Source organism: Polypterus senegalus, chromosome 6 (genome assembly GCF_016835505.1).
Source record: "Polypterus senegalus isolate Bchr_013 chromosome 6, ASM1683550v1, whole genome shotgun sequence".
Lineage (NCBI taxonomy): Eukaryota > Metazoa > Chordata > Cladistia > Polypteriformes > Polypteridae > Polypterus > Polypterus senegalus.
The window spans coordinates 189,628,875-189,643,759 of record NC_053159.1 but is presented as its reverse complement, the minus strand read 5'-3'; the positions used below and the strand labels follow the sequence as shown (position 1 = coordinate 189,643,759).

The 14,885-nt window shown below is 43.8% G+C and overlaps 1 protein-coding gene across 1 annotated transcript in view; it reads left to right on the top strand.

The window, feature by feature from the left end:
* Window positions 1-14,885, top strand: part of itga4 (integrin alpha 4) — a 191,297-nt gene that overhangs the window by 30,874 nt on the left and 145,538 nt on the right. Inside the window, exons 7-8 of the mRNA XM_039757752.1 lie at window positions 8,620-8,705; window positions 8,850-8,915. Of these exons, the coding sequence (XP_039613686.1) occupies window positions 8,620-8,705; window positions 8,850-8,915 (152 nt within the window). The remainder of the gene's footprint in view (window positions 1-8,619; window positions 8,706-8,849; window positions 8,916-14,885) is intronic.

Here is a 14,885-nt window from a genome sequence, read left to right as displayed (position 1 = left end):
CTTTATATGTGTGGATTACTTGGGGTGCTAAAAAGTTCATGTTAAAAGCCCCATTAGAAATATATTTACTGAGAGAAACGTCAATGCGTTCAATACTTATTTTCTCTGCTGTATACAGTGGGTACGGAAAGTATTCAGACCCCCTTCAATTTTTCACTCTTTGTTATATTGCAGCCATTTGCTAAAAGCATTTAAATTAATTTTTTTCCTTATTAATGTACACACAGCACCCCATATTGACAGACAAAAAAAAGAATTTTTGAAATTGTTGCAGATTTATTATAAAAGAAAAACTGAAATATCACCTGGTCCTAAGTATTCAGACCCTTTGCTCAGTATTTAGTAGAAGCCCCCTTTTGAGCTCATACAGCCATGAGTCTTCTTGGGAAAGATGCAACAAGTTTTTCACACCTGGATTTGGGGATCCCCTGCCATTCCTCCTTGCAGATCCTCTCCAGTTCTGTCAGGTTGGATGGTAAACGTTGGTGGACGGCCATTTTTAGGTCTCTCCAGAGATGCTCAATTGGGTTTAAGTCAGGGCTCTGGCTGGGCCATTCAAGAACAGTCACAGAGTTGTTGTGAAGCCACTCCTTCGTTATTTTAGCTGTGTGCTTAGGGTCATTGTCTTGTTGGAAGGTCAACCTTAGGCCCAGTCTGAGGTCCTTAGCACTCTGGAGAAGGTTTTTGTCCAGGATATCCCTGTACTTGGCCGCATTCATCTTTCCCTCGATTGCAACCAGTCGTCCTGTCCCTGCAGCTGAAAAACACCCCCACAGCATGATGCTGCCACCGCCATGCTTCACTGTGGGGACTGTATTGGACAAGTGGTGAGCAGTGCCTGGTTGTCTCCACACATACCGCTTAGAATTAAGGCCAAAAAGTTCTATCTTGGTCTCATCAGACCAGAGAATCTCATTTCTCACCATCTCAGAGTCCTTCAGGTGTCTTTTAGCAAACTCCAAGCCTTAATTCTAAGCGGTATGTGTGGAGACAAGCAGGCACTGCTCATCACTTGTCCAATACAGTCCAATACATACAGGTGATATTTCAGTTTTTCTTTTTTATTAAATCTCCAACAATTTCAAAAATTCTTTTTTTTGTCTGTTAATATGGGGTGCTGTGTGTACATTAATGAGGGAAAAAATTAATTTAAATGATTTCAGCAAATGGCTGCAATATAATATAGAGTGAAAAATTGAAGGGGGTCTGAATACTTTCCGTACCCACTGTATATACTGCTCAAAAAAAATGAGAAATTCCTTAACCCATCAGCAGGACCGACCGGTATCTGCTCTTTTTGGCAAGGAGGAACAGGATGAGCACTGCCAGAGCCTACAAAATGACATCCAGCAGGCAGGCCACTGGTGTGAATGTCTCTGACCAAACAATCAGAAGCAGACTTCATTAGGGTAGCCTGAGGGCCCGACATCCTCTAGTGGGCACCATGAAGCTCGATTGGCATTTGCCAGAGAATACCAGAATTGGCAGGTCCACCACTGGTGCCCTGTGCTTTTCACAGATGAGAGATGGTTCCCCCCGAGCACACGTGACAGACGTGAAAGGGTCTGGAGAAGCCGTGGAGAACATTATGCTGCCTGTAACATTGTTCAGCATGTGCGGTTTGGTGGGGGGGTCAGTGATGGTATATCTGGGGAGGCATATCCATGGAGGGACACAAAGACCTCTACAGTCTACTCAACGGCACGTTGACTGCCATCAGGTATCAGGATGAAATTCTTGGCTCCATTGTCAGACCCTATGCTGGGTTCCTCCTGGTGCACAACAATGCCTGGCCTCATGTGGCGAGAGTATGCAGGCAGTTCCTGGAGGATTAAGGAATTGATACCATTGACTGGCCCACACGCTCACCTGACCTCAATCCAATAGAACAGTTCTGGGTGGGACATTATGTTTTGGTCCATCCAATGCCGCCAGGTTGCACCTCAGACTGTCCAGGAGCTCAGTGATGCCCTGTTCCAGATCTTGGAGGAGATCCCCCACAACACCATCTGTCATCTCATTAAAAGCATGCCCCCTAAGACGTTGTCAGGCATGCATATTAGCATGTATATGGGGGCATACAAACTACTGAGTACGATTTGGAGTTGCTGCAATGAAATTTCGGCCAAATGGACTCACCTGCCTGCCACATCATTTCTTCCCCTTGATTTTTCAGGTGTCTTTGAATTCCGCCCTCTGTAGGTTGATCATTTTCATTTCCATTAAACTATGTGGCATCCTTTCGCTCCTCACACATCACCATATCAGTCCATGGCAGTAGAGATAGCCAGCAAAATATTTTTTCCCTTTGAGATATGATGTGTTTTTAAAGTGTTCCTTTAATTTTTTTGAGCAGTTTATGTATATCAAGTCATACACATGTATGCCTGGTCACTAAAGACCCGTCGCATGTAATAGTGTTTCCTGAAAGTTCCATCTATGGCAAGCTTCAAAAAGCTCAGACATGCAACTGAGACAGAGCTTCAGAAGTTTGCGATGGCTGATGCAGACAGAGAATGTGATCCTCTGCAATGGTGGAAAACCAATAAAACAGATTTACCTTGAGTGTTTCACCTTACAAAGAAATATGTATATACTCCTGCAAGTAGTGCCACATCTGAAAGGGTATTTATTAGCACAGGTGGGCACATTGTTAATTGGCACAGAGCATCACTGATGACAAACAGTGACAGTTCTCAGACTACTGAGTTCATAAAAAGCACGTGGTTTCGCTGTCTGCACGACAATAAGAAATGAATGAAAGAGGAAACAAGCTTCCTAGTTGGGCTTGGTGACACTTTAATGACACAGTGACTAAATGTGTGCTCAGGATTTCCTTTACATTAAAAACACAGCTGCATTATGTAAAGATCATAATGATTCAATGTTCCTCTTAAAAATCTAAACTTATCAGTAAAGTGCCACATTGACCTGCTGTCTCTCTGGATCGGATGCAGCCAACAGTTGTAGCTCATCTCATTTCGTCTTCCTATCTCTTTTTCCTGGTGAGGGCTGTGGTGGCGTCACGCCAAGTGGGTCAGCTAAGACTTCCGTGCCCCCAGCTACAGAGTCGAGCTCTTCCCAGTTCATTCCCAAGGCAGAGAACACGGGGATCACAGTTGGAAACTTGTTAAGGGTAAATTTCACACAAATATTAGGAAGTTTTTCTTTACACAAATAACGATAGACACTTGGAATAAGTGACCAAGTAGTGTCGTAGACAGTAAGACTTTAGGGACTTGCAAAACTCGACTTGATGTTTTTTTGGAAGAAATAAGTGGATAGGACTGGCGAGCATTGTTGGGCTGAATGGCCTGATCTCGTCCAGAGTGTTCTAATGTTCTAAAAAATAAAGAGATATAATCCCATCAATGCATTGTTGTTTGACTATAGTGGATGTGAAGAGACCGTGCAGTTAACCGGAGTGAATCTGGTTAGAGAGAATAACAGTGGGATCAATAATGTCACGGATTGTGCGCTTATCTGAAGTTATTGCCCATTTACTTTATACAAATAGGGACTGTACGAGTCACATGCAGCTAAGCGGAGCGTGTGCTTAACCGACATGCTCTTAAATGGAGTCGACTGTATAATATGAAAAAAGTTTCGGTTTTAGTTATGTGTGCAGCATTTTTTTCCTCGCATTTCCTGTCAACCTACATTTACCCTGATCGTTGTAGACACCGAACACACATGAAATATAAGTGTTCCAAATAACAAGATATTATTTATCCTCTACAACTCCAGGCACCTCACACCACGATAGAGAGACTTTAGCTCTAAGTATTTTATATCTGACTTTAGCTGCTTTGGTGGGTGAATGGGACAGCAGGCTGCCTGCCTGCGGCTGCTTCACACGTTTGCAGAACAAAGGCGTTATCGGTGGGCAACTGGCGCAGTGATGAGCAGGTGCGAATTATGAATATTTTTTGCAGGCCTCAGGGACTCAAGTGTTAAGAACACGAGCCCTGTCTGGTCAAATGGCTTTTTGTGTGTGTCTTCTTTCTAGTCATCAGTTACGGACAGTCCATGCTGGTGATGAGTGGTGGAAGTCATTGCTGGCTTTACCAGCTGAAGTGGTTGGAGTTGGTGATGTAGTAAAGGATGGTGTTGGGCTGGTTGTTGGAAGAAGGGGATGGTGGTGGAAGGAGGGGAAAATCGATTATTAAATCATGTCAGGGTGTTAGCCTTGTCTGCATTCCCTATTAGAACGTCCTCCCTGGATTGCTAGAGTCCACTAATTCTGCCCAGTTGTTTCCAAACCTCCTTAATGTTTATTTTCATTGTTGCCTTTGTAAGCCTCCTTCCCTTTGCTTCGCTTTTTCTTCAGTACTCCCGGTATGCCTTCTTTTTCACCAGATTTGAATGTTCTTTTCTTCTCATTCAGGAGACTCCTTAGTATTTTAGGACTTGATGCTTGTCATTGAGCGTACCAAGGGTGTCGACTCAGACATTCATAAAGTCTGCGATGCAGTGGCTGAGTCTCTGAATGTTGTCCCTATGTGACTCCGGCATCATTTCCCAGTCTGTCTTTTAGAAGCAAGAATAACCGTGGAAGCAGGGATAACCTTTAAATAATGCAGCTGTGAGGTTGTTTGTTAATCCAGCTGAAATAGCAAATACATGATTAGTCCTTGGCGCTCTAACTATTGCCATTTTGCAATGCTTGAATTTTTAACTTTCCATTTAAAGAAGCAGCAGGAATGAACTGCTGTGACTGAGGTTTATGCAATCCTGTTTACATTTGATCCCCCCACGTCTAATTCCACCTACACGTGACCCTGCCCATAGCCAAGTCTACCTACATCTTGCCCCACCCACATTTAAATTCTCATGCACTCAATATTCTCATTCTGCAATATATAAAATCATTTTACAATCCCTTCCTTTCAAAGATCCAAGAGGACACTGGGAAAATGACCTCTCAATTAATAGATCAGAAAAGGAGTGGAAAGTAGAAATGCAGAGAATTCACTCGAGCTCCATATGCGCAAAGCATACAATTATACAACTCAAAATTATATATCGAGCACATCTGTCTCGACTAAAACTCTCCAAAATGTTTCCAGGGCATGATCCAACCTGCGAACGTTGCAACCAAGCCCCAGCCTCACTGGGTCACATGTTCTGGGCCTGCACCAAATTAACATTATTCTGGACAAAAATTTTTAATTACCTCTCAGACAGCCTTGGACTCACAATCCTCCTAACCCATTAACAACTGTGTTTGGGGTTCTTCCAGAGGGGCTTAAAGTGGAGAAAGACAAACAAATTGTGATTGCATTCACTACACTGTTGGCACGCAGACTTATTCTGATAAACTGGAAGAACCCAAACTCTCCTCTTTTAAGTCAGTGGAAAACTGATGTGTTATACTATTTAAAATTGGAAAAAATCAAATACTCAGAGGATCTGTACAGACTTTTTTCAAAACATGGCAGGATCTAATCAATAATATTTTAAAATAAGTTTATTAAGCACAGAGAATTTATTAATTTAGGTATTTTTACAAGCCTTAAATTTTACACCGTTTGGCTTGCTCTCTCTCTCAGGGGTGGCGATCGATCTGTTCTTAACATAATTCTTTTTTTTGTAAAAACTTGATTGCTATGTATTGATTGTAATAAAATTAATAAATAAAAATTTAAAAAAATAAATAAATAAATAAATTCTCATGCACTTGACTACACCTACATCAAAGTCCACCTAACAGTTGGCCCTGCTTACATCCCTCTCCATGCACACATAACCACACCCACACCCAAGTTCACCTACATATGACTCCACCTACATTTATGTCCAGCTAGTGCTTGACCCTACTTGCATTTAGCTCCACCCACAGATAACCACACCTACACCCAAGTTCACCTACATATGACCCCACACACATTCAAATCCACTTACTCCTGGCCCCACCCTCATTCAAGACCACATATACCTGACGCCACCTTAAAACAAGTCCATCTAACATTGGGCCCTGCCTACATCTATCTCCACCCACACATAACCACTCCCAAACCCAAGTTCACCCACATCCAATTCCACCCACACATAACCACTCCCAAACTAAAGTTCACCCACATCAAACTCCTCCCACACATAACCACTCCCAAACCCAAGTTCACCCACATCAAACTCCGCCCAACACATAACCACGCCTGCACCCAGGTTCACCTACATATGACTCCACCCTCATCCAAGTCCACTTGGCCCCTCCCCGTCAGAAGTCTACCTGCTTCAGTGCACACGACTGCTGATGTTTCATTGGCTGTCTAACAATTCAAAGAAAAAATACCAAAAGAATAGAAGCTGAAGCAGCTGCTCTCAAGGGGAAAGTGAAACAGCAGACTAATTTGTTGTTAATGTTGCACAGAATCTTTCAATGTTTTAAGACGGACAAGTTTTAAAATTCATTAATGCTCTTCAGTGGGAAAGTTTAAAAATTTCAAAGATGTGTTACTCTGCTCCATTCAGGATCCTTGAAGAGTAAGTGTGGCAAATTTCAACAAAATGGGAGCAGAGTTGTTTCATGTGGACAGATAGACAGACAGACAGACAGACAGACATGGATATTGCAAATGCAACTGTCCTGAAGTGGAAAATATTCAATTTTTTTGAAACTGCAGACTGCTTATTTTAAGGTTTAATTTTTGCTCACATCAACCAGGAGTTCAAATTTACAATCGACTTAAAATAATTTTAAATACAGGGGCAAGTGACATTTAAAGTTTTTTTCACTCTCTTCTGCTCTTCCTGTATTGTACTAGTAATTGAAAACTTTAGTGTAGCTCTGCTACTCGGTCTACAGCTTAGTGGTAGCGAGAAAGCAGAATAAGTATGGCTCCCCTGAACCAGAAGCTGTTTCAATTAGTTTATAGCTTGGGAAAGAGATGTGTGTGAAGAGTAATAACTGAGCAGAGTCATTTATCATAAGGACAGCCAGCCAGCCAATCAAATGTGTGCAGTGTCACATGCTCCACAACCTAAATGTGGCTCTTCCGAGGGGCCAGTGGAGGCAACATAAGCAACGACTTGGGAGTCAAAGGCCGAGATCGAGACACAAATGACTATTTCATCTGGGTGTCAGAGAATGCAAGCTATGAATAACGGCAATTTGCTAATACGAAAAGCCACCCAGGACAGCATCCACTCATGACAGTGCTAATTTTTAAGTAAACTTTTCTAAGACTACACACATCCAGACTTTGCTAATTTTACTGTATTGTCTGTCATACTTTCCTTCTAGTTGGTTTTTCTTATACTTTGACAAATAGCACATCCTTTTTCCATTTTTATACTTTGTGTTTATGCCTTGAGTAATTGAAGTATTTATTAGGGCACCCAGTGTGAGAAGATTGACGCTTTTTGCTTGTATGGTTATCAAGGCAGAGAGGGCGTACCTTGATATTTTAAACAAGTTGGGTATAAGTGAGACATTTTTGGTTGGTTGCTACACATGTGCGCTTCAGAAGAGGGCATCCCCCAGAAGCTAAGCATGGTTTGGCCCGGCCAGTACTTGGATGGGAGGCCATCTAAGAAAGGCTTGGGTTGCCACTGGAAGAAGTATACCCGACAATTTTCATAAGATGCCCTGGGATCTTTAATGACCACAGCAAGTCCTATTCTCTGGTGAGTGGTAATTGGCATTCTGTCCGGATAGGATCTCAATGTGTTTGTGTGTGTCAGTCTTCAAGTACGGGTGCACATCCACCAACTAACATACCTGGCAAGTCTCATAAATTCCATGATAATGTGGCACCCGCTGTACTTTTTGCCATTCTTATTCTGTCCCTTTACACAAGGTGCGGTAAGTGGGGTCCTGATTTACTCTCCCATGTCTCTGGAACCCTTTACTCCCCTGGGATTGAGGCCTTAGTCATCCTTCAGTTGTTCTTCCCCCTTTTAACAATAACTTGCCCCTTCAGTTAAGCTCCCAGAAATGGAGGTTGTCACCTGTTTGGACCTGACAATTGTTAATTGTCATTAATCAGGCACAATGACAAGAGGCCACAGGAAAAAAAAAGAAAATGGTAATTAAAAAAAAGTTAAAACTATGGCTAAAAGGCAAATATTTCTAAATTTGTGATGAATGTTAATGCCATATGACTGCTGTTTTCTAAATGCAGAATAAGAGAAGAAAAAAGGGCAGCAAATTAAGCACTGAGATCAGGTGAAGGTGACTGACTTATTGGGAAACTTAGGGTTGGGTGGACAGGGGGACAAAAACCTTTACCCACAGCGGGGTGCAACAGCTGAACTTGTGAAGCTCTGGCTTAGTCTTGTGCAACTAACTGTACGTGAGTCACAGTGACCCACAGCCAGTCCTGGCAGCAACAGGCACGTGACAGGTGCCATCTGTGTGTGTGTGTGCCAGTCCATCTAGGGTTACGATGGGCCAATTTAGAGCGGTCAGTTCACATGAGAGTATGCCTTTAGATTGTATTGGGGAGAACATGCAGGTTGCCTTAGAAGGCTCCTTGATCTGTGAGTGAAGGGTCTGAATTAAATGGCGTCTCTAATCAACGCTGGGCACAGCACCTTCTCGCTCTCACCAAGTCTGCACAGCTTTGGTTTTCCATGTGTCATGATTTGAGATTAATCACAGTCTCTTCTCACCAGGTTATTCTGTCTCCGCCGGGCACTTTATGAGCCCTACAAGCACTGAAGTTGTTGGTGGTGCCCCTCAGTATGGCCAGACTGGTAAAGTAAGACTTCTTCTTTTGTACTTTATGGGACCTCTGCAGGTTTGGGGCTTTCCTGGTCCATGCTGGGCTATGGTGACAATGTTTTAAGGTAAAAGTGACCTTCAACTTAGAAATGAATGGCTTTGTTTCCTGTTGCCACTCCAGGTTTACATCTTCGGTGTCTCTGCCAGCAGTCAGCTGAGGATCATCACCCAGTTAAACGGAAAGCTGGTAAGACAGATGCTTTGGTTAATTTGATTGGTGGTCTCCTCAGGACACCTAGAGGGCACGTACCCCTCAGGCTGGCATGTGGGGACGGTTTATTTATGAAAGTTTTGTGAAAACATGTTTGCTCCCATCCTGATCTCCTTCTTTTGGTTTGGAATGGCTTTAGATCTTTAGTCAAAATGTAAAATCAGCCGTGACATTGAACACCTTTTCTAAATTATTGCTCAAAAATTAAGTCATAAAGTCATCTAGTGCCTGTGTGAAAAAGTAATTCCCCACCTAGTCATTCACTCATAATACTGACCAAAGTTCAATGATAATTCAACTTCGTTGACCGAATTCAGACAACCCTGTTAATCTAACCTTCACCATGGCAGTGAAGTGGTCACCACAAAAACCTGAGGCCTCGACCAAAGAAAATGACAGAAAATGTGATGTAGAAAGTTGATGAACCTTCTCCAGTCAGGAGGAAGAGAAAAAGCAAATTCTGAAGCACCACAATGAGAGTTAGAGTCCTGGTGCTTCCTGTCTTGCTAAATGGTGGTGAGACATGGATGCTATCCAGTGACCTGAGGTGAAGACTGGACTCCTTCAGTACTGTGTCTCTCCAGAGAATCCTTGGGTTTGACTTTGTGTTGCTCATGGAGTCTCAAATGAGGCACATGACCTGCATTGTGAGGGAGCGTCCGTTACAGCACTACAGCCATATGGCACCATTCCCTAAAGGGTGATCTGGCTCTCAGGACCCTCATTGTTGAGGACCCGAGTGGCTGGACAAGGCCAAGGGGACGCCCACATAACACCTGGCTGTGGCAGATAGAGGGTGGGACTGGACTGCATGTCTGTCTGGGGGAGTTGACAACCAGGATCCCACACTGTTTCATCATGTGGTGGGTGCAACACTGTGCTGTACCAATGCATGCCCCCCAACCTGACCTAGCCTTAAATTAGCTGACAGAGAGGGCCATTGTCTCAAATGGAGAACATTTGGGTCAGGCCAGCCAAAGGCACAGTATTGATTCATGAAAAATATCATAGACAATCCCAGTAGAACATCCAAAGGACTGCAGGCCTCAGTAACCTCAGCTAAAGTTATTTTTCATAACTCCACAATAAGAAAGAAGACTGTGGAAAAATGGCAGAAAAGGGAAACGTCAGTGCAAAGAAGCACTGGATAATCCCCAAATCTTGAGTGATAATGACAGATTATTATGATCTGGAGTCATGGACATGACCTCCAAAAGACCCAACCTTTACTGGCCTGCCTTGAAGATGCTCACTCAGAGTTAGCCATCCCCAAATGCAACCATGGTTGTGGCCTACACAGGCCCAAAATAAGGAAACTAACTTTAAAAGTTCAAAGTGCAACAAAAGTCTCAAGAAATATCAACAATGCCCTGCAAGGGAGAGAAACCATTAAACTCATTAAAAGCAGAAAATGTTCATTTAACAAAATAGGAGATGGATCACATCAAAAGACTCCAAAAGCACAAAAAAAAGTCAGACTTAATTTATAAAGCACATTTACAACAGCCAAAACTGAACCAAAGTGCTGTACAAGAAAGGGTGCAAGAAGCAGTTAGTGAGTGTGTGTGTGTATATATATATATATATATATATATATATATATATATATATATATATTGTCACACACGTGTGCATAGTAGGCAGCAGAAGGGCTTTGAAAGGACTGATAATATATCTGCCCATTTGTGGTACGCTGAAGCTCTTTCTAAGTTCCCTGCAGGTCTTTCCCGGGAAATCCCACCAGGAGCCATCACCTCGACTCGGGACACATCACTTCCGGCCCCGGCCCCGAGGACGACATCACGTCCGGGCTCGAGGACGACGTCACTTCCGGCCCCGGCCCCGAGGACGACGTCACTTCCCCCCAACGTCCTATAAAGCCTCCCACATTTTCTCTGGGAGGCAGTTCTGTTTTGGACTCTGTTGTGTAAACTTGACTCTTATGAATCATTTTCTTTCGCAGCCTGGAAACCCCATTAAACGGGTGGCTGCCCCAAACCTTGCCATGCCTCGTGTCTCTTCTTATTACAGTGGCATAGTCGGCAGGATGATGTCCCTGAAGAACCCGGGACACGACCCTAGAAAGAACCAGGTAGGAAAGTACCGCGGCCAAGTTTCAGGGCGGGGAGTGCGCTGGGGGGTCAGGAAGGACCCGGTACAGGCTCTGCTCCACGAGGGCAACCCTGGGCTGAAGCCCTTTCTGGTGGAGAAGGTGGAGGGGACCCACAGGCGTGGGCTGGTTTCTGGGTTGGACACTAAAGGGGCTCATTATGCTCTCCTGGGCAGGAGAGCCAAGCCGCCCATCGGAACCAAGGTCCCTGATAACGATGGGCTTTCCCCAGGCCAGCAGGTGAAGGTGATACAAACCTGGGAGTTTAACCCAAATAGAGGGCTCCCAGAACAAGCTATGGCTCTCTGGCAGCAGGTGGGTCAGTGGCTACGGCCATTTGAATTGACCCCGCTACAGATCGTGCAGCAGGTTGCCTGTTTTCTGCTGTTGCAGCACCTACCCCAGGACTTTGCCCAGCCGGCCTGGGGTGAATTTCATTCCATGCAGGAGCTCCTACAGCTCCTGCAGACCCCGTGGCTGGCTTTGAAACCTGGGAGGGCAGAACAGCCCCTTGGTTGACTACACGGGAGCTACGTCCCAATGAGGAAGTCCCTGCCACGCGCTCCAGAGCCTGCTCCGAAGTCACCAGACCGTCTGGCCTACGACCTGTCAGGGAACAAGGCAGACTGTAGGGGGATGCGGCAGGGTTATTTGTGGGCCCTTAGCAATCCCCTGGCAGACAACCATACGGGGGAGCTTCTCATTAACGGTCATAAAGTGACGGCCCTGTTTGACTACGCCACTGTAATAAGAAGAGAGACGAGGCATGGCAAGGTTTGGGGCAGCCACCCGTTTAATGCGGTTTCCTGGCTACAAAAGCAAATGATTCATAAGAGTCAAGTTTACACAACAGAGTCCAAAACAGAACTGCCTCCCAGAGAAAAGGCGGGAGGCTTTATAGGACGTTGGGGGAAGTGACGTCGTCCTCGGGGCCGGGACCGGAAGTGATGTGTCCCGAGTCGAGGTGATGGCTCCTGGTGGGATTTCCTGGGAAAGACCTGCAAGGAACTTAGAAAGAGCGTCAGCGTACCCCACCCTCCCCCGGGCAGATATATTATCAGTCCTCTCTAAGCCCTTCAGCTGCCTCCTATGCACACGTGTGTGACAATATATATATATACACACATACAGGTGCCGGTCATAAAATTAGAATATCCTGACAAAGTTGATTTATTTCAGTAATTCCATTCAAAAAGTGAAACTTGTATATTAGATTCATTCATTACACACAGACTGATGTATTTCAAATGTTTCTTTCTTTTAATTTTGATGATTATAACTGACAACTAATGAAAGTCCCAAATTCAGTATCTCGGAAAATTAGAATATCAATTAAGACCGATGCAAAAAAGGATTTTTAGAAATGTTGACCAACTGAAAGGTATGAACATGAAAAGTATGAGCAGGTACAGCACTCAATATTTAGTTGGGGCTCCTTTGGCCTGGATTACTGCAGCAATGCGGCGTGGCATGGAGTCGATCAGTCTGTGGCACTGCTCAGGTGTTATGAGAGCCCATGTTGCTCTGATAGTGGCCTTCAGCTCTTCTGAATTGTTGGGTCTGGCGTATTGCATCTTCCTCTTCATAATACCCCATAGATTTTCTATGGGGTTAAGGTCAGGCGAGTTTGCTGGCCAATCAAGAACAGGGATACCATGGTCCTTAAACCGGGTACTGGTAGTTTTGGCACTTTGTGCAGGTGCCAGGTCCTGTTGGAAAATGAAATCTGCATCTCCATAAAGTTCGTCAGCAGCAGGAAGCATGAAGTGCTCTAAAACTTGCTGGTAGACGGCTGCCTTGACCTTGGACCTCAGAAAACACAATGGACCAACACCAGCAGATGGCATGGCACCCCAAACCATCATTGGCTGTGGAAACTTTACACTGGACCTCAAGCAACATGGATTCTGTGCCTTTCTCTCTTCCTCCAGACTCTGGGACCTTGATTTCCAAAGGAAATACAAAATTTACTTTCATCAGAGAACATAACTTTGGACCACACAGCAGCAGTCCAGTCGTGACGCTTCTGAAGCTGTCTCTTGTTCAAGAGTGGCTTGACACAAGGAATGCGACAGCTAAAACCAATGTCTTGCATACATCTGTGCCTGGTGGTTCTTGAAGCACTGACTCCAGCTGCAGTCCACTCTTTCTGAATATACCCCTCAGTTTTGTTTCACAATCCTCTCCAGGGTGCGGTTATCCCTATTGCTTGTACACTTTTTCTACCACATCTTGTCCTTCCCTTCGCCTCTCTATTAATGTGCTTGGACACAGAGCTCTGTGAACAGCCAGCCTCTTTAGCAATGACCTTTTGTGTCTTGCCCTCCTTGTGCAAGGTGTCAATGGTCGTCTTTTGGACAACTGTCAAGTCAGCAGTCTTCCCCATGATTGTGTAGCCTACAGAACTCGACTGAGAGACCATTTAAAGGCTTTTGAGTTCATTAGCTGATTAGAGTCAGTGTGGCACCAGTTGTCTTCAATATTGAACCTTTTCACAATATTCTAATTTTCCGAGATACTGAATTTGGGACTTTCATTAGTTATCAGTTATTATCATCAAAATTAAAAGAAATAAACATTTGAAATACATCAGTCTGTGTGTAATGAATGAATCTAATATACAAGTTTCACTTTTTGAATGGAATTACTGAAATAAATCAACTTTGTCATGATATTCTAATTTTATGATCAGCACCTGTATATGTGTGTGTGTATGTATGTATGTATGTATATATATATATGTGTGTGTGTGTGTGTATATATATACAGGTATATATATATATGTGTGTATATATATATTTATATATTGTGGACTATGGCTGGCAACTTATCCTGGCCAATATCCCCAAGTCGCCAGATGGAGCCCTCCCTGCAACGTAGAGATGCCCCGAATTCCAGCAGGGCATCATGGACCTTGGAGTTTTTCTTCACAGCCCTGCTGGATACCGTGAGGGCCACCAGAGGATGCTGCAGGGAGGCTCATGGACTTGTATTCTCCGTATAGCCCGGGAGTACTTCCCAGTCACAAGGACGGAAGAAATAAAGTATTTCCGGGCTGAAGAAAAAGAGGAATTTTCACCTGACCCGGAAGTGCAGGGGAATCGCATGGACTGGGGGATCAGAAGCACTTATGGGTCAAGTAGTATAAAAGGACTGTGAACGATCCCAGCAGAGAGCCGAGTTGGGAGGAAGGGTGACTGAGCTGCTGGGAGGTGTGAAGGATTATTGTTATTGTGAATTGTATTGTGATTGTTGATTTATTTTTGGACAGTGGAGGTGGAGGTGCTTTGTGCACGTATTTGTCCATATAAAATAATTCATTGGACGTTTACCTGGTGTCTGGCATCTGATCTGAGGGTTCAAGGGAACGACAGTGCCCCCTATCTGTCACTATATATATATATATATATATATACAGTATATATGTGTGTGTGCGTGTGTGTGTATGTATATGTATGTATATATATATATATATATATATATATATATATATATATAAATACTACCAAAATACCCGCGCTTCGCAGCAGCGAAGTACTGCATTAAAATTTTTATTAAGAAGAAAATTAAACCTTTTTAAACTGAGGGAAAATATGCCAATAATTATCTGTTAAGGATCTCTTTGTATGCCACATTGTCAGTTCGGCTCTCTGGTTGTAACATGACCAAGCTGTGCGCTGAGCTTACTCTTGAGCATGTAACGTACAGTTGGCCATGTGAACAGTAATCTTGTCTCAAATCTCACAGCTTGGATTGCTGCTGTCATAATCAGTTTGAGTTTCATGGTTTGTTTCAATTACGACAGTATTTGTAGGACTTGTGTTGAAGAGACATTC